Source organism: Bos indicus x Bos taurus, chromosome 15 (assembly GCF_003369695.1).
Source record: "Bos indicus x Bos taurus breed Angus x Brahman F1 hybrid chromosome 15, Bos_hybrid_MaternalHap_v2.0, whole genome shotgun sequence".
In the NCBI taxonomy this organism is placed as follows: Eukaryota; Metazoa; Chordata; class Mammalia; order Artiodactyla; family Bovidae; genus Bos; species Bos indicus x Bos taurus.
Window position 1 is genome coordinate 18,770,821 of NC_040090.1, and position 27,558 is coordinate 18,798,378.

The 27,558-nt window shown below is 45.0% G+C and overlaps 1 protein-coding gene across 4 annotated transcripts in view; it reads right to left on the reverse strand.

Annotated features, from left to right (window-relative positions):
* Nucleotides 1-764: 764 nt before the first annotated feature.
* Nucleotides 765-27,558, reverse strand: part of EHF (ETS homologous factor) — a 43,919-nt gene continuing 17,125 nt past the window's right edge. For 3 of the 4 annotated variants that reach the window (XM_027562685.1, XM_027562682.1, XM_027562684.1), the window contains exons 2-9: nt 22,401-22,500; nt 18,360-18,605; nt 15,856-15,918; nt 12,502-12,570; nt 12,314-12,382; nt 6,883-6,945; nt 4,994-5,189; nt 765-4,890 (exon numbers count right to left, since the gene is read on the reverse strand). In XM_027562685.1, coding sequence (XP_027418486.1) covers nt 4,791-4,890; nt 4,994-5,189; nt 6,883-6,945; nt 12,314-12,382; nt 12,502-12,570; nt 15,856-15,918; nt 18,360-18,605; nt 22,401-22,497 — 903 coding nt within the window. In that variant the 5' untranslated portion in view covers nt 22,498-22,500 and the 3' untranslated portion in view covers nt 765-4,790. The remainder of the gene's footprint in view (nt 4,891-4,993; nt 5,190-6,882; nt 6,946-12,313; nt 12,383-12,501; nt 12,571-15,855; nt 15,919-18,359; nt 18,606-22,400; nt 22,501-27,558) is intronic. The other variant, XM_027562683.1, reaches the window with a different exon arrangement.

Genomic DNA, 27,558 nt, shown 5'->3' on the forward strand with positions numbered 1-27,558 from the left:
TTAAGTGTGGTATTGGAAAGCTGGATGTGACAGTGGTCTTTCCCGCCTCCCTTTGTTCATCCTTCACCAAGAATGTACACTCAGCATTGAATGGCTTCCTGCAATTTATTCTTAACAGAACAGCTAGAAGGACCCTTTCAAACCAGCAATGGAGCACGGCATTCCTCTCTGGCTCCCCATCTCACTCAAACTAGAGCCTTCAGCATGGCCTCCAAGCTCTAACATTATTTCCTACTATTGCTGAGTCTATCTTGCAAACAGACTACCCTCCTTTTCTTTGGATATCTCAGGAACAGGTGTCAAGAACCTCAGGAACTTTGCATTTGAGGTGCCTCCAATAGGGTGCCATCCCCTTCCCCCACCCCCGCCAGCCCCAGCTATCTCCACGGTTCCTTTCCTTCCATCTTTCCTAACCCTGCCAAAAGTTGCAAGCACCCCCCCATACTCCAGCACACTCTACTCCACTCCTTGCTCTACATCTCTTGACTACACTTCTGATACTCCATGTTGTGTTTATCAATATCTTGTTTCTTGTCTGTTTCCATCCAATAGAACATAAATGTCACGAGAGCAGAATTTTTTTGTCTCTTTCATTCTCTGCCGTAATTCAGCGCCTAGGACAATGCCCGGCCCGTAGGAGTAGATGCTCAGTAGATGATTATTGAGTAAACACATGCAGAAACTGCCTACGTTGTGTTGCTACAGACTAAGTGCATTCCTCTAAGCCTGGTTTTGGATGGCTTGTTGAAGCATCAAACACACGGTTACAGGCTGGTCTCTGTAATTTTTATTAGTGTTTTCTGGGACCCATCAAACAAACAAACAAAAAAAAAAAACCTGTATTTTGAAAAAAATAATTCTTTCATAAAACAGAAATACTCAGTTTTAATTTAATGCAGTTTCAAGGGCAAGGTTTCTGATTGTTAAAAAAAATAGCGGCAGTAGGGTTGCTTCCCCAAAAAATGTCAACCCAGAAGCCAGATGGGAAGAAAAGCAAGAAATAGGTAGACAGTTACAGAAAGATTAATCCCAATTAAGCTAAACTCATGAAGGCTTACACATTTCAGTGGTTTGCGACACCCAGTCTCAACACGTTTTTATTCAATGTTCTCTCTCTTATTCCAGAAATGGAATCCTGAGAAGCAATGCTGAGGCTAATTCAGCTCACGTACTTTCTTTCACACAGGAAGTAGCCATTCCATGGGCTCCTCTGGAGTTTCTCTTACACCCCATATAGTTAGATAAACTCCTCCCGAAGATGATTCCATGCTGTGCACACAGGTAGGCACTCAACAAACTTTTTTTTTTAACTATAGAAGAATAATATAACTGCCTTTTTCTCTTACTATTTTAACTTCTCCTATATTTTATACATTTGAAAAACAACACACTTGAAAACTAAAATCTAACATGCATGACTAACCTTATCAAAAGATCCCTCAATATTTTTCAAAAAGAAAAAAAAATACAAACCAACCCCAAAATACTAAAACTTAGAACTGCTTTACACTTAAATAGAAATTTACATCATATAAACATTCATGATCTTCATCGTTTAAGACAGGTTCAAGGTTCATGACTGGCTTCTCATATACCGGGTAATTCTCACAGTTCCCAGTGAGGTGACAGAATTCTCACACAACATAGGCTGATTTGCAGAACCAAATAACCTGTTTTGGTTTTATTTCAGCACAGGTAGGAAGGCAAAGTAAAGAACCTCACAGTAAAATGTTCATCTGACAGATAGTAAGTCCTTGAAGTTTTGGCTGTTGTGCTCTTTGTCCAGTAAAGAAACAATTTATATCACAATTATGGATATGGGCTCCCAATCCAAGGAGTCTTCCAGAAGACATTTATTCATTACCTCATCATATAGTTACTAAGGACCTATCTCATGTAGGTATTGAAAAAACAGTATTGCTAAGATATCATCCCTGCCCTCACAGAGCTTACAGTCTAGCGAGAGAAGAGTTTGAAAAAGAACAAGCACATTTCAAAGAAAAACTCACTGCCCTGGTCTGTGCTGCTCAGAAAGCAACTTCCAGAAGTTGTAGGCACGTTGCTGGGGGTCAGGGCTTTGCTCGTTTCATCAAGTCAATTATCTAGAGGCCCCAGATGATCTGAATCTAGTAAAGTCTTAGCAATACATTTCCTTCCTCAGGTTCCCATGCAAAAATAAAATAAGAGCCCAAGCCTTTAGTGTAAGAGGGGTTTAAGGAGGCCATGTGTAGTGATCTTAGGAGTGTTGGCTCAGATGAGAGCTTCTCAAGTGAGAAGCTGTGAGTTGCCAAAAGAAGGGGGCTTCTCAAGTGAGAAGCTGTGAGTTGCCAAAAGAAGGGGGCTGGCTTGTTGCTGAGATTTTGCTCTCCCTTGCAACACTGGGGTGGGAAAGATTCTGTTCACACCCCAGGTTGGCATGGCTCAATTACCTTGAGTTCTCCAAGTCACGAATAGCACATAGAAAATGCATCAAACTCAAGCCAAGACAATAGAGATATATGCTGAGAACTTAATACGCCAACCTATTTAAGTAGGAACCAGGTGCCAAGAAACCGTCACTTTCAACAAATAACACAATCTGCTAATTATCTGCAGTGTTCCAGTCAGTACATCCCAGACTTACTACCTAGCAGGGGTTGCTCTTCAACAGAGAGGGTGAAGAAACAGCCAAGACCAATTTGGAGGAACAGGAGAAACTTACAGTTTTGAGGAAGGGAGAGCTCAGAGAATGATCCAGGCAGCTTAGATGATGAATAGGCCAAGCCAGAGGACAGCAGAGAGCAAATTAGCAGATGTCTCTTAATAACTACACACAGACATGCAAACATTCACATGTTTACATTAATTCAAATATCTGGAAGTTTAATCTCTTCTGTGGAAAGTATGGTCAACTGCTGGGAAAGCCTCAGTTCTATAGCCTTGCTTGGAGAGCAAGGTTTGTCTTTCTTGTGGGAATGTCTCAGATTTGTGCTGCTCATCGTCCTTCTAATGAGAGTCATGATGGCCAGTGACCTTGGAACACAGCTTAGTGAGATGAATGACCTTCTGAAGGTACAACTGAGTTGTTTTTCTTTCTGCATGACTTGGTCACCTCCAGAGGTGCTACTCAGCATTGTCAAAGTACAGATACTGAGGAAAGTCTCTAACTCCTTCCTGGCCACAGCTCCTGAACTGAGTTTTCTGTTTTTCTCTTCCATCTTTCTTTCTCTTCCATCTTCCTTCCTTTCCATCCTCCGTTTTCCTCTTCCATCCTTTCTTTCTTCTTCCTTTATTTCTAAGGAAGTCTTTTTTTGTTTGTTTTAACATTCCTCTAGATCCAAATCTAGGCAAGACAGCATTCACTTTGGAATGAGTTAAAATGCAACAGGAAGGTTATCCCAAAGAGGAAAGATTATAAGAAGCAATATCTGCGAATGTGTCTCCCTGGCACTAACCTCTCTCTGTCGGTCTCCCTCTCTCTCCTCTGTGTTCCCTTCCACAATATTATTTTTTCTCTGTTTTGTCATTCTACTGAAAATGTGTTGTATTGTTAGCTCTTGTTTAAGTTATCTGATTCTAGCTTTCATCTGGGGTTCTGAAAAGAAGTCCCTCTAGCGATTTAAATTCACTGTCACAACATTTTAAAAATGAAAAATAAGTTGACTTTAAAGTCTTCACTCCAGGGATTTTTGTTGTTGTTGTTCTGAGAGTAAATCACCATCTTCATCTTGACTGGCTAAACCAGTGGTTCTCAGTCAAGGGCAATCCTCCCACCTAACCAACCTGCGGGACATTTGGCAATGTCTAGAGACATTTTTGGTTGTCGCAACTTTGATGACCACAGTGCTATTGGCATACAGAAGGTATAGGTCATAGATATGCTAAACATCTCAAAACACACACTACAGCCAAAATAATACACAACGAAGAAGAATTCAGCCAAAAAATGTCAGTTGTGCCAATTTTGAAACCACAGACAATGGGAATACAAGAGAAAACTCATCATCTCCTTTTCCCACTTATTTTTTAAGCAATTAATATAAAAATAACCAAGGCCACACCTTCTCTTAAATAACCAAAAGTAAGCAGAGGTGGCAATTGAAGTTTTTCACCAATGAGTCGAGAAGGAGGAGGGAAGATAGACTTCACCCCAGGTAAATCATTCCTGAATGAGTATAAAGCCCCTTGCACCATTATTCTTCTCTGATTTAAACAGGAGAGTTATGTGATTATGCAGTGATTACAGTCCACCCTGGACTGTGGAAGTCCTCAGTCTCCACTCGCTCACGCCTGAAGGTCAAGGTAAACATCCCATGCATCCTTCTGGTTCATCCCATCAATCTGAGACCCTGAAGTTCATCCTGGCGACCACATCCACCTCACTTGAGGAGGCCACATGAATGCTTACGTGTGGAGGACACGTCACCTTTTCCTAAATCATTTTGCATATAAAAACATTTAATGCCCTCTGATTATTTTTCTTTCTCTTAACAAGAAGCACAAGACTCTGTCCTTCTTGCAGCAGAAAAAAAGTTCACAATAGAGTCAAAAATTACAACCAGACACAGCGTCATATTTCACAGAAAACTGTGTACGTTTGTTCCCCATATAGGACATACTTCAAAAGTAACAAAATCATTTTATCAACTGTCATGTTCCTTCTTCCTGTTAGAAGTAGATGTATTTTTTCCCCCTCGTGGTACATAAATATCAGAAAACAAGTAGTCTTTGAAATATTTACGTCCGGGAACTTCATGGTTGGTTGTCATTTCGGGGGTTATTTAGCTTTATGTTCAAAGGTGTCAGCAGCTTCAGTTTTCATTTTCCCTCCATCCACGTGCATTCTTGCCAAATTTATATACCAGTCTTCGTCCATCCACACGTTCCAGAATTTCTCTTTTGTAGTAATATCTGTAACAAAAGACATTGCGTAAGGGGCCTGGTCTAATTAAGATGGCTGCGGGAACAAATGGTCACGTGGTCTTATCATGTTCGGAGACGTGAAACTCCTAACCTCATGGCTCGGCTGAGTTTTTCGTAGGTCATGCTGCTGTTGTTTTTCTTTTTCCCCCATAGCTGGGCCACAGCCTCTGATTTCAAGAACCTGAAGATGCCCTCAGACCGGTCTTCCCACTTGATTAACCCTGGATTCTTGTCTGGGTTTAGCAGGATGTCGCGGATGAATTCCCATAAGTGAGTCCCTCTCGGATCTGAGGCCAAGTGGAAAAGAAGAGTTTATTCACAGCTTAAGTCACAGCGAAGAACAGCTCGAGGAAGCCTAGAGTTGAAACATCTTCCATCAAGTAAGAAATACTCAATAGCTTGCTACCCACCTATGACACCATGTCACAGCATCTCCAGTACTGAGTATTTAAGAATGAACTAGCAGAATTTTTTAATTTTACAAGTCAGAAAGCTGAAGCATGGAGAACTTAACTGACTTGACCAAAGTCACACAAGCAAATTAGCGGCAAAGCCAAGACAAAAGAATAGGTCTTACCTAGAGAACAGATTTGTGGTTGTCAAGGGGAAGGGGTTGGGGATGGATGGAGTGGGAGGTTGGGGTTAGCAGATGTAAGCTGTTATAGATAAAGTGAATAAACAACAAGGTCCTACTGTATGGGACGGGGACCTATATTCGATATCCTATAAATAAACCACAATGGAAAAAATATTTTTAAAAAGGATGCAGAGGGAGGGGATATATATATATAGATATAGATATGACTGATTCCTGTTGATGTACAGCAGAGACCACCACAATATTATAAAGCAATATCCTCTGGTAAAAAGTAAATAAAATAATAAAAAAGAATGTGTGTGTATACATACATATATATGTATAACTGAATCACCTTGCTGTACAGCAGAAATTAACACAACATTGTAAATCAATTTCAATAAAAAAAACAAATGTAAAAAATCAGTCCTAGATCACCTAGGCTAGTGGGAGTACCTTCAAAATATGGTTGACAGATTGCTGGGGACTCATTTCAACTTGTTACTTCCCAGGAGAACAATGCTCAACCGCTTTTATTTATTAATAGGACCTCAACCAATTTGACGGCTGCAACCCAACAATTGTGTGTCAGCCAAATGCACAGGGTTCTAGAACTCCTAGGCCTAGAATATATTGCGGTGGGGTCTCACGGGGGTTGAGGGAGTCAATCTGAAAATAAAACAGCAACTGTAATGACATTAGCAACCAAATTCAATTCTGTCCCCATTGGATTTGTGACACACAACTCCCTCCCCAAGCCCCAATTAGCGAGGCTGTGTTCCTTCAGTCCTTCAGGATGACGTGGAGTAGCAGATAGCAAAGATGTCCAACCACTACAATTTCCAGATTATACCACCTCGATCTCTTTTCCCCATCAACTCCACATCTCTGGTATTTCATACACTTTCATAAGATTTTATTATTGGGGGAAATATAGCTCCACAAAAGCACTGCTGATGCTTAAGAATAAACAATATTTCTTGGAACAGTAACTCAACAAAAGAAAGAAGCCAACATTCAGCAAAAGAAAAAAAGAATATACCTCAGCTGTTTCTTCCCACCTTTCTCCTCACCCCATCCCTTTTTTTTTTTTATTTTCTGTAGAAAGGGAGATAGCCCACCGCATGCCTGTAAGAAGTTCCCATTCACAGAGGTCTCAGTGTTAGAACAAATAGAACAGAGTGAGGAGGAAATATCCATTGAAATTCTACTTTGAGAAACCACTGCAGAGGGGTTGCTTGGCCAGCAAGTGATGCCTCTCTTTTCACACCCCACCCAGTCTGAGGTGAAGAAATGCAGGCAGCAGGAAGAGGCAGTGTTTGCCTTAAAACTGGTGGCCTCCAGCAACCCTCCACTTGAACGAAAGGAACGGCCAGGAGGCAACTGAAAGCCAGCCAACTTACTGTGCTTTTTGGTGTGGGGCTTGGTCGGGTGGTCTTGCTCCTTTTTCGTATCAGGTGACTCTGCTAAAGAGAAGACAACGAGAACTGCTTCATTTCCCTGCTTCCTGCAATTGTCATCTCCATTCGTCCATTCATTTCATCAGGATTTATTAAACACCTACTACATGCCTGGCACTGCTCATGTAGTTCGTCATGATCAAAACAGAGCAGAGATGATAAGTGCTCCAGAGAAAACATTTCAGGATAAGCAAAAAAGGGTAGACATGTGGGAATGGGAATAATTCGCAATTAAATATAGGGTGGTCACAGAAGAACTGATAAGGGGACCAGAAGGGTGTGAGGGAGACAGTCACACAGAGAACTTGTGGAAGAACCTGCTGTGCCTGAGAATAGGAAGTTCAAAGACCCTGAGGCTGATGTGCACAGAATAGAAGGAAGCCAGTGTGGCTGTGAGCAAGGGGCAGAGGGGAAACAGTGGCGTTCAGATCACTAAGGCCTGATAGGATATTATGAGGATTTTAGTTTTTATTCTGTGAGAGATAAGAAGCCATTGAAGGATTTATGTCATCAGTTTTTTTTTTTTTTAATGAAATACCAAAATGTAAACATTTAAAACAAAGAAAGATGACTTTTAAGCCAAAGGAGTGCCTTTTTTGGCATGCAAAGTTACATTTTAATCAGCCAGACAAAGGTGCCATTGACTGGCCTGAGCTCAGCACAGAGAGCCACAGTGGACTGTGGAAACACAAATTAGTTTAACAAATGACTCATTATGGTGACCCTTGAGATTATCAACAAGAGAAAATTACAGAGGCAAATTTGTGAAATAAAACTTGTTAAAAAGAAAACTAAATGACTTAGCAGTGTGTGTGTGTCTGTGTGTATGCCTCTGTGTGTGTGTGTGTGTGTGTGTGTTTGTGTCAGTGGGCATGTCCAGTATCAGGAGAACTAAAGCAGATCTTACCAAAAAAAAAAATCCCACCATCAAAAATCTGCCAACTTGAATACAGAGCTGCTTGTAAGTGGTAGCCAATCCCGATAAGAAATTGGACCAGTATATCACATCTCTTCTGTGGGCATTACATCAGAGTTCCCTCACTTAGGGTTTGCTGACCCACGTGTGGCTTTCAAGAGCATTTTCATCAGACCGACACTGCTGGCAAAGGAAGAGGATCCAAGCATTCGAGATTGTCAAGAGTGGTCCATTGTTCAATAAGGTTTGAACATCATTAGATCCTAATGAAAATGGTAAAGACTAACTCTTGTTTCTTTAGCACTTACTATGTACCAGGCACTGTGATCAGTACTTTACATGAAGCACCTTATGTGATTCACACAATAACCCTATGAGGAAAGTGCTAGCAGGATCCAGAGGTTTTACTCATAAGCACTATTCTATGCCATTTACAAAGATGGTGCCACATAACAGATTTCATAAATGCCTTCCCTGCCAAGAATCAGGTTCAGTTCTGCAACACTCTAGTCAGTGGGGAGAAGTCATTCCAATTTGATGATTCTGTATTTCCCAACGTGCATAGACACATTCACCTATCTGAGTACCCAGACTGTCACAACTCAGAGCTCCCAGCAGCTTGAAAGTCGTGGTGCGATGGATGAAAGAGTTTTAATAAGATCTGGTTAGAAGAGAAACCTCTTTTTCTGGTGGTTAAATGCACCGCCACCCTCCACTCACCCCCGACTCCCTCCCCACTACAACAATGTCAGCAGGAGGGTTTGCACCTGACTCAGATTTCTCTGAAACCTGGAAAAACAAATTCACAGAAAATGCAAGGAGACTCCACTCTCTCTCTCTGTAGGTTTCGCAGTGAGGTTGCGACATCCCATCAGGATGTGACAATATTGCGACAGGTTGGCACCCACCCCGGTTTCCAAGTGATGCATCACTCTGACAGGGCCACGTTGTTCTGTAGACAAAGAGTGGCATTTACCCAGCAGGCCACAAGCAAAGCTTATTTTCAAATGGCATCCAGGAGTGGTGCAGGGCCATTATTTCAGAGCCAGGGTTGAAGTCAGAAAAACCCAAGTGTAAGTGTCTCTCAGCTTATTGGCCTCAATCCTTACTTAGGGGTTGCAAGCACATGTAATGCAAGAATCAATTACTTTGGGAGATTGAAGTACTTTATGAATAAACTGGAAACCTTGGACCCTCTCCCCAGAAAAAGGCACATATGTGTGTGTACACTCATGAAATTCTGTAACAGTTTCAGGAGTTTGTGGGTCATTTAGCTGTCCATGGATTCCAGATTAAGAACCCCCAGACCAGCTACACCAAGAGGAAATGTTCTCTTTAAGATGTCAACCATTTACCCAAGCTAGACTTCCATCCATCTTAAGGAAGAACTTCAGCCAAAAAGAAAGCCCTCAATAGAAATGTGACCATCATCGTATGGAAGAATATGCAGCCACAGGCAAAAAAACTCGAATTTCTTCCAGCCTCTTCTAGTCCCCAGTGTGTGGGGGGCAAGCTGTAGAATCACCCACCTGCCTCAGCACTAAAGTCTTTTGATCTGAAACTTCACCTTAATATGATGGCCTCTCCCCCTGGCTCTTCCCCTGGCCCTCAAATAAAAGTCAGAACCTTTGAAGTTAGCCGTGTGGTTAAGTGACTCATCCTTATAAAATAATAGTTTGCTCTGAGGAAGTTGTCCAGCTTGGTTTTCTCCTGCTCTGCTTCCAGGCACCTCAGGCCAAGGTCCAGTCTGGACCGGGGCAGCACCAAGGCACAAGTTTATGAAGAGCTCCAGAGCATGACTTCAGCTAAGTTGCTTCGCAAGAAGCAAAGATTAGAAACATTTGCATATGATTCAGCTGTGAGCCATTTCTTTACGGGATATACAAATTTCAGTGTTATAATAGACCATGCCACCCTCGCTCTAGGCTCAGCGAGTCGGTGAATAAACACATCAAGCCTGCGTTGGCATGATTGGCTTGAGGACTATCGGGCAGATCAGGAACACTGGCGGCAGCCATTTTATGAAATGAGCAGATGACAGAGAAATCAAAACACGGCCGCTTCCCCACCTGTGTTTATCAGTGAGGGCATCAGTTTATGTGTGGCCTCGCCTCAGTGTGGCTTGTAACTTGCATTAAAACACATAAAGATACTTAACTGCCCTCCATTTCATGGGAGCTGGAAATTTGAAGACTCGGACGAATGACAGGTCTTTGGGGCAGGGCTCGGGGGTTGCGGCAGGGTGAGGGGGTCCTGGTCCCATTGAGTAGAGACTAAACTATTCTGAAAGGGATTGATCCTTACAAGGCTGTAATTAACTATTCTACCTGGAGGGCTTGTTACCCCAAAGAATTTACCAACCCAGACACTGAATTGATTAAGTGATCATTCTGATAGAGCTCCTGAATGGCTTATCTCTTTTTTCAGCCTGTTACAATTTCAGGATAGGAATCCAGGATAAAGAGATTAAGAATCAATGAAGGGACTTCCCTGGCGGTTCAGTGGTTATGTCTCTGTACTTCCACTGCAGGGGGCATGGGTTCAATTCCTGGTCAGGGAAGTAAGATCCCCACATGACCAATATCAGAAAAAAAGAAAGGAAATTTCTTGAACTGAATAAAAATGAAAATACAACATATCAACTTAAAAAAAATTTTTTTTTAAAAATGAAGGGATGTGAAGGAGAGTAGATTTATAAAGCTCATTTTAAGGACTATTCAAAAGTTGAGTAAGTGAACTCAGAAGGCAGTGAGTTCCCCGTTACCTCCACGGGATCTTCCCCACCCAGGGATCAAACTCATGTCTCCTCCACCTCCTGCACTGCAGGTGAATTCTTTATCCCCGAGCCACCAGGGAAGCCCACAAACATGAAAACAGACATCGGTCCCTATTGATTCTGAGATTCTAGCAGGTAAGTCAGGATGCAAAAGAGAGCCGGGTCACCCGGCGTGAGGGCAGCAGAGCTGTGAGGACTGCTCTTGGTTCCCCCGGTGCCTCGAGATCTAACTACCCCTGAGGCTCGGGAAGTGGCTGGTTTAAGTTCATTCTTAGTTGCAATCTTCTGCCCTAAGCCAAAGACTCAGGACATGGGATCAGTACCTTAGGAAGCATGGCAGGAAGTCAGAGGGTGATGAGGGTGGTCTCTTCAGTTCTGAAAACCTTAGTCTTAACTGAGTGACAACAAAATTTTACCCTGACTGGCTCAATTCCTCCAGAATGGCAAATCCACCACAGAACGCTTCCAGTGTTTGATCTAGTTCCCTAATTTCAGCAGATATTTAGAGTGACAGACAATGGGATGGGCCACCGGGGCTCCGGAGGGGGAAATCAAAAAATGAATCAACCTTCGCTCTTCACCTCGATTCCAGAAGCACTTACCCTGGCTCCCAGCCCTGTCTCATTCAAGGGGCTTGAACTGAACAAAACCTCAAACTGAAAGCTTTCGTTTTTTCAGTTCTCAAAAACACACTCAACAAAAGCCAAAAAAAAAAAAAAAGAGAGAGAGAGAGAGAGAAGGGGTTGTTGTTTGACTCTTGCCTTTCACAAACACTCTTTTTAAATCCCAGTTCTGAAGCTGCCCCAAATTAAGTTCCAGGAAAAGATAGAGTCACTTGTAACAGGTCTAAGCTCTATTTTACAGAGCCAGACAGAGCCACAAGTTTGCAATGAGATCAAGAGTTGGCATGAAACCATCTCTTCACCTTCCCAGTGCGCTCATTCCTACCAATGGATCTATTTGTAAGTGGATGAAGAGTAATAATCTGAAAGCCCCTCTCCCAGACTCCCAACAGACCAACCCTCTCACTCATTTTGACTTTGACTGAGTCACGGATAGCCTCCAGACACATCCAATCTCGAACACAACTAATATGAACATAACTCATAATGTGCATGTGGTCTGACTGATTAGAGAGTCCTGATGAGCCTTCAAGCACAGACTTTAAAACTGACCCATGATTCCCAAGGTTCTAGAAGTTTTCAGCAGAAGTGAAACTCACTTCAGTTTTCAGTGAAGGTGCAGAAGTTTTCCTGCACCTTCAACCCAGAGACCATCTTCCTAAGTTCACTGACTTCTGGATTCCACTGTGAGACATTCTTTTTCTAAAGCCAAAGACAGCTTGTTGAAAATTAAATAGAGCCTTCTCCCCTAATATACCCACTTAATAATTTTATCACATGATTTCACAAAAGCAAGTTTTTATTGAAAAGAGGGTTTTTCTTGTCACAAGAGAGTGATTTGGATTCACAGGAGGAAAACACTTTTTCTAGAGGCATCTTTGATGATCATTTTCAATAGATAAATATGGTCTCAAAAGCAGTTATTTTATAAACCTTTCCCAGACCTTCACTGGGAAGGACCCCAGCAAAGCTGGAAATGTATAACATTGGTAATTCTCGTTAATTCTCAGTAAGCGCTTGTATGAGGTACACTCAGCCTTGGGTGTCAGGACAACTTACCAATGGGAAGGTGACCAGTGGTTGTCATGGAGATCTGGGCCCGGCAGAAAGTTTTGCTGTCCAGCAAATCTGTGGCAGTGAAAACATAAGGGACATTAAGATCCCCCTCCTTACAACATAAAGTTTTGGCTTTGAGAAAAACAGAATCAGAATGTAAAGGGGGTCTTAAGTGCTGGGGAGTTAGTTACCTACTGTGCTACCATAGTTGGTGTCGTATAAATAGTTTTCTTCTTTCCAGGTGTTCATGATGGAAGGGTCTACAAAGGACAGAAAATGGAAATGTCAGCAGTCACCTTCCCCAAGTGGGGAGTTTGCCTGTTTTTACTCACTGTTCTTTATCAAAAAGGTGTGGGACAAGAAGGTGGCTTTCAGAGAGAAGAGATCAGATTCTACTTCAGTCACGTATTGATTTACAATAATGTTAGCCCAGTTTTTCTTCCAGCGCCCTGGGGGAGATGGACTTTGTTACAGCCTCATCCAGGTGTTCTACACCTGTTGCATTTTGAGGGACATGAGAGCAGTTGCAACAGTGGGATCCCCTCCTAGACCAGTGCTTTCCTGGGGATGTTTCCAGTCTGCACGTGGGGGTGGGGGAGCTCAGGGGCCTGGCATTGTCATACATTCTACTGTACTGTCACCGGAATACTTTTATACTAGTTTAAAAAAATGGTAAGGACAAAAAGTTTCATGATGAATGAGCATCTTTTCCAAATAATATCTTCCTGGGAGAATTAATTATGTTTCTTTCATAAAAAATCTGCTCAGTCTTATCATAGAATCTTTATTGCTAAAATCCAGAGTGAAACTCTTAAGTTGGGTGACAGCTCCCTCCCTCCAGGACATCTCCAATAGTCTTAAGGGGTGGACATAAAATTTTCAAAATAAAACTGAAGAGAAGACGAGGAGATTGTAACCGAATCAAATAAACAGATTTTAAGAGTAGAACCTCATTAGAATGGATAAAGAAGATGCAGTACATATATACAATGGACTATTACTCAGCCATTGAAAAGAATGAAATAGTGCCCCTTGCAGCGACACAGATGGTCCTAGAGAGTGTCATACTGAGTGAAGTAAGGCAGACAGAGAAGGAGAAATGCCGTATGACATCCCTTATATGTGGAATCTGAAATGAGTTTACAAAACAGAAAGAGACTCACAAACTTAGAAAATGAATTTATAGTTGCCAGGAGTGGATGGGATAGTTAGAGAGTTTGGGAAGGTCATGTACACATTGCTGTATTTAAAATGGGTAGTTAACAGGGACTTATTGTATAGCGCATGGAACTCTGCTCAGTGTTGCGTTGCAGCCTGGATGGAAATAGGGTCTGGGAGAGAAGGGACACATATGTATGTGTGGCCGAGTCCCTTCACTGTCCACCTGAAACTATCACATGGTTCATCGGCTCTGTCCCAATACCAAATAAAAAGTTAAAAAAAAAAAAAAAGAGTAGGGCTTCATTGCCTCATCTTGGAAAAGAAGTTCTTTCTTTCTTCAGAGTACTGGATAAGCACATCTCTTGACTCTTTAGATTTCAGACTCGAAGGAAACTCCCCTCCACCTACCCCAAAAGCAGCCCAACTCCTACACACCCCCCACATCTGGGCTGATCTCCAACAGAAGATCTCTTTTTTTCCTGGCCGGGCAAGAGCTGAGCAATCTGGCAGGAGCTGTCACCTCATCCTCACCAGGAACTTCCTGCTCTCCCCTCCTCACAGATGGAGATGCCCTCAGCTCCCTCCTGCCCAGCATCTGAATTTCAGGGCTGGGGTGGTAAGCCACTGGCCGAATTTCATTTTGTTTTTATAGCATAAATGGTGTAAAACCTGACTCACTGGCTAAGTCCTCTTGTTTACGACATAGGGATTTAGCTGGTATTTGAACTAATAGCTACGTGCTTGGGCACCCCAAGCCCAGTCTCCTGGGGTTACACCCTCTCTCCTCATTGGGTTGCCTCGTACACCTGTTGTTGTCTCTGAAAACAAACTGAACCAAAAGAGGTTTGGGGGTGTTGGCCCCTGCATGAGCCTCCTCTCCCCTCCTCCCAGGGTGCACCTTCTTCCCCACCCTTCAGCTCAGCTTTCCTGAACTGGCACCACAAGAATGTCTGGATGGTCGAGGAGGAATTGTCAAGTACTTGGGACCTCTCTGGTACCACCTCCTGGCTCTTGCACTGGGGCTATCTCTCTGGTCAATAGCGGGGGTTAGAGGTGAGGGGGCACCATCCTCTTGGCCAAGTTCTATTCCTGCCTCTAAGGCAGTCAGGCCCATAAAGCACAAACCATCAGGGTAACTCAACCCCTGGTCTCTGGGGTGGTGTGGAGAGGGGGGGTGGAGGGGGAAGGGCAGGGCTGGAAAACCTAATTAACATGCTTAGCAGCTATTGTTTTTTCTTTAATAATGGTAGACCAGCCCCCTTATACAAGAGTAAATAACTGCATGGGGCCAGTTTCTGCCCCTAGTGACTCACAAATCACCCCAGGTCAAATTCTGTCCTTGGTGACTGGCACGCAAGCCTCAGGGAGGCCTGTGGCCGACTGTGGTTGGCCCATGTGGCCCATATTCTCGCTGATGTGGGCATGGGGAGGGACCCTGGGGCGGGGGCAGTTCCTGTGGACTTGGGCGACTTGCAGAGTTCTCTAGACTAAGAGGTCATAGAAGGGCAATATGCCAGAAAACTCTGATTGATACCAGGCTCTGGGATACAACTTCTGGAGGTAGTTACTGTTCTCTGCAGGTCCCCTGGAGGGGAGGTGGGGAGACAGAAAGTCCCCAGGAGAGAGAGTTCAGGACAGAGAAAGGAGGGATGATCGGGCAGAAGGAGGAGTACAAAATGAAAGTAATGGCTCTGGGGCCGCAAACTCTACTCGGAGCTCAGAACATCAGCTTTTGTCTGAAAATGCTCTTAAAGCAGGAGTTGGTTCCACAGCTGCTTGGACATCCTTACAGAAACTCCAAGGTCCCCAATCTCTCCTCAAGCCCAGCCTCTTGGGGTAACACCTTCTCTCCTTGCTGGGTTACCTCGTACACCTGTTGTTGTCTGTCATAGAGTAACTACGACACCCAGGCCGGTGCTTCCTCTTCTTGATGAAACACACTCCTTTCAAGGGAGAAGAGGGAGAGGAGACACTGATGCTTCCTCTTCTCTCCTCTTGCTTCTCCTGACTTGGCCAAGTCCAACCCCCTGACTCTCTGCAGTGAGGAGGATGCCCACTTAGACTCTGCATTTTTCTGGGCTCCTGGATCAGAGCCTGGATGCGCCCCTGACCAACCACGGGAAGCAGAGACGTGTGGGAGGAATTAGGCTCACCACCAGTCTAGAAGTCAGAAAGAGTTGGCGGTCATGGTCCCAAGGACAAGGAATGAGATTTGTGGCAGGGTGGGTGGCCCATTGGAGACAGCCAGGGAAGAGGCATCCCTGGATTTCCTGCCCGAACACCGGCTCCATCCTGCTCCCACACTCTCCCTCACACTCCCTCCCAACTTGTGTTCCCCAGACCTTTGCTTCCCACGTTGGCTCCCTTTATCTACCACGACTCACCGGTTTGTTCAGTTTTGACAATGACGTTGTGCGTGGACTGGAACAGGTCACTGCTGCACTGGCCTGTGAAGGGCAGATTGGGAAAGTCAGAGTGGGCCCACATGGAGCCAAAATGTGTTGCTTGGCTAAGGACAAAGCTGGCTTCATGCAAGAGTTTCTGCTAAGCCCACTGCCTGATCATTACCCTTTGCTTCTGAGAGGGGGCTTCCCTCTCTGCATCTGTAATCTCAAGCCTGGGGTCCTTGGCCCAGAAAATCAGTAGCTGGGGCACCCACCTCAAATGGAATTATTTAGCCTTTCAAAGAGAAGACATCCAGTATAAGGGAACTAGAAGTTTAGATGTTAGAAGCCCAGTTTCTCCACTAATAGCTGCAAGTCACTTCAGCTTTCTCGGTCTTGGTTTCCTCAACTGTAAATTTAGGGGATTAAACTAGATAAAGTCATTAGATAGCCTCTAAGGTGCTTTCCCATACTAAGATCTGACACAAAATGCAAACAAAACACAAAGCCATCTTAATCCTTTTCTGATCTTAAATGTAACTCCTTTTGGTTAGATCTGATCTGTGAGGCACGTCTAGATACGTGCAGTGATTCTTCTCTTACGTATGCCTTACAACTTCTCTTCAGATGTATCATATATAAAAGCACATGCATGCGTGTGTGCAAAGTAGCTTCAGATGTGTCCAGCCCTATGGATTGTAGCCCGCCAGGCTCCTCTGTCCATGGGATTCTCCAGGCAAGAATACTGGAGTAGTCTGCCATTCCCTTCTCCAGGGGATCTTCCTGATGCAGGGATCGAACACATGTCTCTAATGTCTCCTGCATTAGCAGGAGGGTTCTTTACAAACTAGCACCACTTGGAAAGCCCCATTAAAGCACATATATACATGTAAATTCTCTTTGTATGTTTGTCCTCCCCAGCCAGATTACAAATATCTCAGGAGCAGAGGTCACGCTTTAACGTCTCTGACCTTCAGTTTTCCCAGATGAAAACTTCCCCTATCAAATGGCTGTGATGTTTATTTTCTCATAAGGTCACCAAATGAATCTATTCACTTGGAGTCCTTGTATAAGTAAATACTCAATAAATGTAAGTTAGTAGAACGTTTACAAAAAGGCAAATGACAAAAACAAGGTGAGAAATCTGGCCAGGAGGCAGTCAGAGGCACCGGCTGTACACAGTGGGACCAGACAAGTCATGGAAGGCCAAAGATGGAAGGCCAGAGCTGGGAAGTCAAGGGTGACCACATCCCATCCCACGCCTCCCTGTCTTAAGCTTCAATCAGAGCAAAGCTTTAAAGGAGTGGATTTAATTGGAGGTGGGGAGGTAAATATTTTTAATTCTTCAAGTATAAGTCTGCTCTTTCTGAAGACTCCTGGATGTTATTTTTAGAGCCTTGTTTGGTTTGGTTCTAGTAAAAGAAAAATGAGCAACCACCTCTGAGGTGGGCGGGAAGCAGGGAGTGCCCCAGAGCTGAATGAGGTCATCTCAAACGGCCACCATGCTGCCAGCTCAGTGGCCAGACATTGGGTCTCTTCAGTGTTGATGGCAGCTGTAGGGATCTGAATCTGGTCCATAGCCCTGGAGCTCATGCTTCCCACAGCCCCAGCTCCATGTCCAAACACAGGTTCTGCTTGGATAGATGTGCCTGCTCCAAAGTAGATAGGCTAGCCCACTATTCATACACATCACTGCTTCCCAAAAGGGTTCTCAGAGAAGCTAGTTTTTTAAATAACCATTATCATAAGAACTTCAGGCCAGTGTCAAGGGCATTCTGCAAGATAGTTGTCTCCCCTACCAAGCCTTCCAAGCCAGTGTAGCATGCATGCATGTGTGAATCAAATATCACTGATGGATAGCCTTTGAATGCTTCCTGTCTATGCGCTGGGTGGAGCGTCAGAAGAGACATCTGGGGCTGTAGTATAGCCCCAATCCCAGAAACTGCAGAAACATACCAAACCTGTCCAGACCATTTGTTCTAACCCTTTTTCATTTAGGACCTTTTAAGAATCTGTTGTAATAACATAAGCTTTCTCTCCTCCCCCAAAACAAACTAGAAGTAATTTCACCTTTTTTTTTTTTTTACCATACTTACGTCTCATTGTAAGAACCTAAGTATAGAAATATTTTTTAAAATAGCCATGGCGATCTTAACCAGCAAGTGATTGGGAATGAAACAATCAAACCCCATTTGTAAGAGAAAGAAGTGGTTTTCTGAGAGCACCAAGTATTCTGTAACTACCCAGCTAACCCTTGTCTCCTTGGAAATTAACCATAAGGAGAGAATTACATTACCCTAGATTTGTATGGGATTTGGCACACCTTGTACCCTAGGCTTCAAGCCTATCCCCTCTCACCTCCCTTCTACTTCCCTGTCTTGGGAAACAGTCATTTGGAGGTAAGACCATCCTCAGATGTCCCTAAACAGGAACCCTGCCAGTCGTGGAGTCTCTGCCCTTCCCAGCTGGCTCCCAACAGGGTAGAGAGAGTGAAAGAGAGTCACCATTCCACTTGAGATGCTGCAGGTTGCTGTAAAGAAGCTGCCCGGCCGTCCCTGCCGCCCGGGTGAACTCCTGCAGACTCATGCTGCAGAGGTGCTCGCCGTTGACGTCAAACTCCTGGAAAGGGATGCAGCTGGCATCCAGCTGGTTGGTGTCCAGGAGATGCTGGAGCCACTCCCACACCTGGTACTTGGTCCAGTACTGAGGATGGATTTCATGCCACTGGCCTCCGAAAAACCCACTGGAAACTGCAAAAGAGGAGGCAGCCCTGTGAGTGAGCCGTGTTTGTTTCTGAGCATGATCCCAGACAGGAAGGTGCACCGCCAGAAGTCACAGGGATCACAGCCAAGGTATGCACGCATCAGCAGAGGTTGGATTTGGAGAGGAGGCTCTGGGAAATGCAATTCCTTCCCTAGTTGTGGTAGGAGCCAGTCATTCAGCCTCCCTACATCTTCCTGTTGTTCCTTATATACTCACCCCTGGGCTCTGGATAAGGACACAAGACTTAAAACACTCTGAGATCATGAGCTTCTTCCCCATCTCCCACAAAGTACCATGAGAGCTAATGCATTGCTACAGTTTCAGCAATGTATTGGCTTCCTGCCCACACCCACATAGTTCCCATGTTTTGTTTTTTTTTTTTTTTTTCCCTCTCTCTCTCACACACACCTATATACACACATATACCCCCAATTCAAATCATTTTCAACCAGAAGCCTGAGACTCAGGTTCTCTTCTTTATGATGCCTTTGTTTCTCCCCAGAGTGGTCCAGATGATTCATCTGCTCGCTATGCTGATGTCCCCTGCCCAGTACTGGTTATTACAACCACTATGACGTCACTTCCCTACCCAGTTACCTTCAGCAACTTCCCTTTATCCAGTGAAATTAGGTCCAAAACTTCCAAGCCAGGCACTGAGGCTCTTCACTATTCCTCAAGTGACCCTTTGCCTTTTTTCTATATTGTCCTTTAGGACAGTTTGAGGTCTACCTGTGGCTCCCTATTGAATTCCTGCCCAACTCACTGACTCCGACCACCCATAAAGCCATCAGAGACTCCCCCGACCAACTGCTGAGGGCTGCTGTCTTTAAATCTCCAGGAAACATACTTCCCATTTCTCCTCATGACTTCTGTCCTGTTTTGCCTTTTTTGATGGGTCTTTACAGTCCTATTCTTCTTTGTAAACTGTATGCTCAATTTAGCGACTTCACTTTCACTTTTCACTTTCATGCATTGGAGAAGGAAATGGCAACCCACTCCAGTGTTCTTGCATGGAGAATCCCAGGGACAGGGGAGCCTGTTGGGCTGCTGTCTATGGGGTCGCACAGAGTCGGACATGACTGAAGCGACTTAGCAGCAGCAGCAGCAGCATATCCATCTTACCCATCCTTGTATGTCCCATAAAAACTACTTAGAGATTTTGCCATTATAGGTACTTTCTCTCCATTTCTTCAGTAAATTTATTGTTGAAGAAGAAATAACATTGGAACCTGGAAGAGCCTATGAGATCCATTCACAAGATGGCTAATTCAAGTACCAGTGAAGAAGAGGAGTTCCTCCAAGCCAATAAATATTATTGAGCTCACTATGGACTAACCATCTATGTATGTGACTCTCATACTCACTTAAGAGAGCATCACTAAATCAACCCAGAGTCCTGAAGGGATGAAGAAGAAAGAGCCAGCTCCTGTTGGCATGTGACCAGACTGAGAGCTCTTACAATCCCTTCTAAAGCAGGGACCAAGGGAGGGAGCACTCTTTTGGAAGAGGTGAGGGGTAGGGACAAGGAGGAGACCCTATTATAGCCCACCAAGCTGAAGAAGGAGAAATCTAACTGAGCATGACACACAGATATTCCCACCAACTCAAGGATGGACCAATAAAGGAAAATGTAGCGCAAGAAAATAGTCCCTAACTTTTTCTTCAAGGTCCTGCCAGATCAGTACTTCTCTAAACTCTAAAGCGATTATGAATCACCAGGGAATGTTGTTCAAATGCAGATTCTGATTCCATAGACTTGGGGTGAGGCCTGAGATTCTGCATTCCTGGTGAGTGTCCCAGGAATGGGGATGATGATGATGTTTGTCAGTGGACACAGTTTGCGTGGCAAGGAGATACAGAGCTCCAAAAGGTCTGATCCCCCATAATACCCACAGCCTGGCCCTCAACACTCCCAGAAGAGAAGCTGAAGGGTGAATGCTTCCAACCCACTCCCGTTTTTGCTCACCCTCTTGGACTTCATCCACTGCTCGCAGACTTAAGGATTGCTGAGAGCAGGAGGTCAAGATGACGTGGCCACAGAGATACTGTCCTGGGTCATACCTGCCGCTCACATTAGGTGCCATACGCCTCATATCTCATAACCACACAAAAGCAGGCCTGAACCCTCAGCTGGTGTCCTAAAGGGGAAGCCAACAGTGAAGGGGGAAGCTATAAGGATTGGAGGAATCTAGTCCCCAAATTTAAATACATAGAAATATTCCCAAATATACTAACAGACTGAGCCTAAATGGGATGTCTCTCATTTCTCCCACTTTTTTTTTGGTGTCTCACCAACCAATACAGCTGTTGAAGAGTGGGCTATATTTTGTGCAGCTCCCCCAAGTCTCTGTTCTTTTATTTTTAAATTAATTGTTTTGCTAATTGTGCAACTCTGAGTTTGCAAACAAGAGACAACAACTCTCAATAACCCCACACCAGGCCCACAGTACTTTCTTCTTTCAATGTCACATGATTCAGAAGAGAGGAGGGTTCCTGATAGTGCAGCCTATTAGAACTTGGCAGAACCAGAGAATTTTGTCTGAAGTTGAATGGAGCAGACTCCCCAGTAGCCTCCAGAAGTTTGGGGAGAAGCATTGAAAAGCCTATGAGTTCAGCTCCTCTCTGGCATTCAACTGGTCTCCCCAGTCCCATCAATCAAGACCAGGAGCTTCTGGAAGTGAGAATGTAACAGTGATGAATGGATTCTACACCCTGCGCAGCAAACAAGAGGAATGCTGCCATAATGGAGAGTCCAAGGGCTTGGGATGCAAAAGACTTTCCACCCTGAAGAACTGTTCCCTGTTTAGAATTATCCTTCAAGGTCCCCACAGGGAAGCTCATGCCCAGAAAAGACAGCAGTTCAGGAGGATAAATGATCAAATAAGAGAAGGTCTCCCCTTCCTGTTTTCCACGCTGTGTGTCTGGGGATTCCAAATTGAAAGGTGAAGCTGCCCAGGAATGGGCTGCTTCTTGGAGAATGCAACCCTTGCATTAGCATCCCACTCCTGCCTCCCAGACATTGTTCACCAAGAGCCACTTCCATGTGGTTCAAGGGAAGCAAGAGCAGCAGGTGGGAGAAGGCCCACTGTGGTTCAGCGCAAAGGAGTTTGCCCCAGCTGACTGCCTTCACAACGAGGTGCACGGCGCTGATTAGCAACCACTGTATTCAGCCTGGCTTCTACAGTAAGCCATGGGCTGGATCCACCCTCTGTAGGCGCCAGACTAAGCCCTCCCTCTTCTAATCCACCAATCTTAGATTAAAGCGCCACAGGCAGGCACATGGTCTCCTAACAAATCTACCCGCCCCTTACAGAGGGAAGTCACTGGAAGATGAAACAGAAGGATGAAGCTGCTCTAACTCTCTTCTCCTTAATGTCCATGCTTCTACGTGACACATAGACACACACACAAACACACACACACAGAGTTTTCTCTCCTATCCATCTTCATATCCCAGCCAGCACTATTCAAATGGCCTTACTTTGGGGTAGCTCTTCTCTCACCCTCTCTGTCAGCTTGCCAACCTGGAACTTTGAATATTGAGAGGAAACCATGGAATATCTCGAGTGGGCTTCTGGCTGGGGCTCCGAGGACCTGTGGGGATCTCCTGCTTGAAGAGTTTTCTCCAGTCCCCCCAGCTCCCACATCCCCTGTATTTCCCACAGGCCTCCTGGCTCCCACACCCCCTGTATACTTCATGAAGTTGGGGAATGAAGTCTAATCAGAGCAAAGGAAGAAGCTGGAAGAAGCTGCATGAGGAGGGACATGCGTAGCTCCCTTACCATTGCACGTGGAGTAGCTGTCTGTCCAGGTCGGCTGCTGGTGGAGAAGATTGTTGCTGGGGTTGAGATTCATTACACCACTTCCTTCCAGAATCATGATCTGTAAGGGGATCAAAAAGGCCGTTCCGTCAGTGCCTCTGGGACAAACGTCATTTCAGAGTATGGATCATAGAGCAAATTTAGGAAGGAAGAAAGAACGTGTCCTCCCGTCCACTGCCTGCCAAGCATGTTGCCACAGCCCTTTCAGCAAAAGCAAAACTGACTGGCAATTAAAAATTTCCAGGTTCAATTTTCATATGCATGAGGCAAGTTTTTACAGCCACCCATTCATAAATGAATAATCTCTGATCGGGAATGAAACAGGAGGAAATGTAATACCTGCTCACCGGGTGAGTCTGGCTAGCGGCCAACTTTTTTTTTTTTTTTACAAAAGTGAAAATGTCAGAGAGATTTTGTTTAAAGTGGAATTGCCATTCGGTAAAATCCCAAATGGGTAGCAGAACAGACCCAGCACCTGTGTGGGAACCCTGACTTGAAATCAGACATGTACGAGTTCTGACACACCTGAGCAGCCCACACCTCAGCATCCAGTAAATTTCCTCGGTGAGGATATCTGCCAAGAGATGGGCTGGTCTCGGGGGACCTCAGCCATATTTGACCTAGAGCTTTTCAAGCACTTAGCTCTGTGATAAGGTTATAAATCAACGGGTTTCTCCAACAAGACACTGACCCTTCCTTCTCGGTAAAAAGTTCATCCTCACATTCCCTTTCCTTTTAGTTGTCACCCTCAGTCAATATCTGACTCTCTGCAACGCCACAGACTGCAGCATACCAGGCCTCCCTGTCCTTCACCATCTCCCGGAGTTTGCTCAAACTCATGTCCATTGAGTCGATGATGCCATCCACCTGGAGGATACTGCAGGCTTCACAGCTGACCTGAACGGGACTTTCTCAGTATGAGGCTCATTTTCTCAGTAAAGGATCAAGGAGAAGAGCCTTTCTTCAGTGAGCCTGTTTTTGGATTTTTTTGAACTGTATGAAAATTTTATGTTTTAGAAATATTCACCTCGGTCCTCCAGCACTTACAATGTTCTTACCCTCATGCCAGACTCAAAGCCTCAGAAGTGCATTCAGTCATTCAAAGGATAAACAGCCTGTTTCCAGAAGGTGACTGAGCCTTACCCGGGACCTCTAAGGGTAACTTGCTCTTTCTAAATGTTGGACTGGGGAGAAGCTAGAATTACAGTAGAAGATCATGGAAAATTCTCTGCCTGTTTGGGTGAAAACTTGCATCTTCATGTGTCACCAACATCCCCAGGATGGAAATTGCCCAACCAGAGCCATTCCACTCTCTCAAAACCCCTTCCTCTAATTTAACTACTGCTCTTTTAGGTCAATGTAGGGCTTAAGAGGGGAGAAAAGGGGTCTGGAAAAGACATAAAAATTCATTCATGTATTCATTCATTCAACAGATATTTATTAGCCTTGCAATGGGTTGGGCACAGTTCTAGGAACAGGGAGTAGAGCAGTGATTAAGAGTTGAATTAGGCTAAACAGAAACATTTATGATGATCATTAACATCATCATCCTGGTTGTTCGGCAAATAATTAGGCCTGAATCCAGCCTGAGTAGAAGGTAGGAGAGGGCAAGATGGGGTGGCAATGATGAGCTCTGTAACAGACCACCAGGAGGAGAGGTAGCAGAGCTGAGTTTTATGAGGTGATGCCATAGAGATGAGTTTCGACATCAGAAAGAGCTGGAGTTTATCCCAAGTTCCACCACTTAATACCAGCTAAGTTCTTAGCTGGTTTGTACTAAGTCAAACAAGTTATTAGCCTCTCTGAACCTGTTTCCTTTTATGTAAAATACAGACCATTGTACCCACCGTATGTATTGGTTGGGGCTTAAGTTAGTCTCCATACCTCGAGCACTTGGCACCAAATAGGACATAACTGCATAGCAGGTATGTTATGATGAGGAGGGGCACTATGCCTATGGACTACCTGAACCAGAAGTAACCGTGGGCCTCAGTTTCCCCGGGCAGAAATTGAAGAGCTAGTAAATTGCTTTTGAAGTTCATTTCCAGAAATGTCTTGGATTCTCACTCTCAGAGAAAACCAACCCAAGTCAAACTTTCTTTTCTTTTCCCATTGAGCTTTCTAGAGCAATAGCCCTAAGCTAAGAAATCAGATGGGGGACTTGAAGGCAAAAGAAATCTTCCAGGTCCCCAGAGGGTTGGCTGGGAGAGGGAGAGGGCATGGCACCAGCTCCTGTTTGCTCAAGGCTAGGCTTGTTCCTTGCCAGCATTTGCTCAACTACAAGCAGTAGAAAGGTTACTGTTTAACCCTGAAAGGGCTGAAGCTCAGAACCCAGTCCGTGTGCCCTCCAGGCTGGGGGTAGGGTTGGGTGTGCAGGGGAGGCTTCCCTGAAATTCTTTCACAAGGGTTTGCCTGCAGGGCTGTTTCAAAGTGGCTATTTCAGTGGAAGTCAGATCTGCTGGGGCCAACTATGACCTACTTCCTCAGCCGGCTGGCTCAGGGCTTCTCTTCACCAATTCCCCAAAATCTAGAAGGAAGAGTAGGGTGAGGACCGAGCACCCAGCTTTGGAGTTGGGGAGAGGTGGGCTCAGATCCTAGTTCTCCTGTTCCCCGTGGGTGACCTTGAAACAAGTTCAAGTCTGTCCAACCTGAATCTTTCTGATCCTCACTTTCCCCGCTTGTAAAATGGGAACAACCCAAACTCAAAGGGCTGTGGGCATCAAATGAGCTTGTGCACACAGAAAGCTCAGCAGGTACTAAGAATTCAATAAATGTCGCGGGAACACATGGGCCAGACTTCCTCTTATGACTAAATGCCCCACAAGCCCCAATCCTCCAGGCGGACATCATTCCTCACCATGAGGCATCCAGAACTACTCTCAGCCAGAGAGAAGTCCTGAGGATTACAAGGTCACAGCTGCCCCATTGCCATCTGGGCCCCCAGGAGGCTGAGCGCACTCCCTGCTGGCACCCCCTTTCCAAGGGAAAGCAGCCAGCACAACGAGGGGCCCTTTTTTACGGGGCCCAGTAAATGGTTAGCACCCATAAAAGAGTTTATGTGGCTTATTCCTTAGTGAGTCAGAGTTCACTGAGCTCACCCAGGCTGCTGAGGAGAGAAGGTCAGTGTTCTCAACCCAGCTTGGGGCGGCAGGGACCATGCCCTCAGGGTGGGCACGGAAGGCCCCTGGGGCCAGCACGGCTGAAGGCCTTTCACCAAGTTCTAATCCCTTGGAGAACCAGCTTTTCAAGTGTGAAATAAGGACATTTGCCCCCCAACAGCCTCACAAGATTGTTGAGAAGATCAAATGAGATAATAGATAATAAATGTGCCTTGAGAATGGTAAAAAAAAAAAAAAGAAAGAAAGAAAGAAAAAGCATTATCATAACCAACTCACCCACACTCCCATATACAAATGTAGATTTTCCATGGTACATGGTGATTACCTTCTGCTGTGCTTAGTTGCTCAGTTGTGTATCCAACTTTTTGTGACCCGTGGACTGTAGTCTGCCAGGCTCCTCTGTCCATGGGATCCAGGTAAGAATACTGGAGTGGGTTGTCATGCCCTCCTCCAGCGGCTCGGAATTCCCAACCCAGGGATCAAACCCAGGTCTCCCACAGTTCACGTGGATCCTTTACTGTCTGAGCCACCAGGGAAGCCCAAGAATACTGGAGTGGGTAGCCTATCCCTTCTCCAGGGAAACTTCCTGACCCAGGAATTGAACTGGGTTCTCCTGCATCTCAGGCAGATTCTTTACCAGCCGAGCTACCAGGGAAGCCCAGGTGATTACCTGATGGAGTATGAAAAGCAATCCTTTTAATTTAGAAGTATTTAATGCTTCTCATTGGAGAAGGAAATGGCAACCCACTCCAGTGTTCTTGCCTGGAGAATCCCAGGGACGGGGGAGCCTGGTGGGCTGCCGTCTATGGGGTCGCACAAAGTCGGACACGACTGAAGTGACTTAGCAGCAGCAGCAGAATGCTTCTCGTTAATCTTTTTACTTTACCTTCAGCATAACTTTTATTATTTTCTTTAAAAAAAAAGTATCAATTATGGGAGGTTGAGACTTTGGAGACTTTGAGGGCTAGGTTGGAACCCAGACCCCCCATCTTTGTATTTGAGCTATGTGACCTTGAGTGTGTTACTCCTTCCGAGCTCAACATCTTTACTGATTCCAAAGAGGGAGTCAGGGGACCGTGGATGTCCTCCAAGCTTAAGGGCTATTTGGAAGGATAAGTAATGCTATGAAGTTAAAGATCCCTGGGCTTCCCTGGTGGCTCAGATGGTAAAGAATCCACCTGCAATGTGGGAGGCCTGGGTTCAATCCCTGAGTCAGGAAGATTCCCTGGAGAACAGCATGGCAACTCACTCCAGTATTCTTGCCTGGAGAATCCCATGGACAGAGGAGCCTGGTGGGCTAGTGTCCATGGGGTCACAAAGAGTGGGACACAACTGAGCTACTAAGCACAGGACAGTGTACAGTACCAGCACACACGCTCTTTCAAAATGTTTCTTTTCCTTTTCTTAAACATCAGTTTTCAAGATATTTCTCTAACACATTTTACTTCTTCCAAGATTGGAAGCAGTAAATTCAGAGCCTAAGGAAAAACAGTTCCACCCTTTGAGCTAAAAGCAAGCTGGAAAAGGATCCGCTTCACCCCATTTCAAGCTAGAGAGAGAATTCTAGGGTGAAAAGTAGTTTCTCAGCCTTGGCGTGACTGGCATTTTGGTCCAGGATGGTACTTGCTGGGAGGGCTATCTCGCACACTACAGGATGCCTAGCTGTATCCCTAGCCTCTTCCCACTAGATTCTAGCAGCATTCATGCACCAACCCTGGGAAAAAAGCCCCGGAGCCAGATCACGCCTAGTCATGAGCACCCATCAAATCAGAGCCTGTGGAAACAACAGCTCAGATTTTGCTCTTGCTGGTGTGGCGACTTTGGACTAGCCTTTCTGAGCTGCTATATCCTGTCCTGGGAAACTGCCACCTAGGCTTGCTGGAGGACTGAAGGAGATTCAGGACCATGGGGCCCCTGGCACAATGCCTCATCATACCCATACGCGGTAAGTGCCTCCCAGGTGGAAGTTTATGAAAACGCACTGACTATTGGACCCCCCT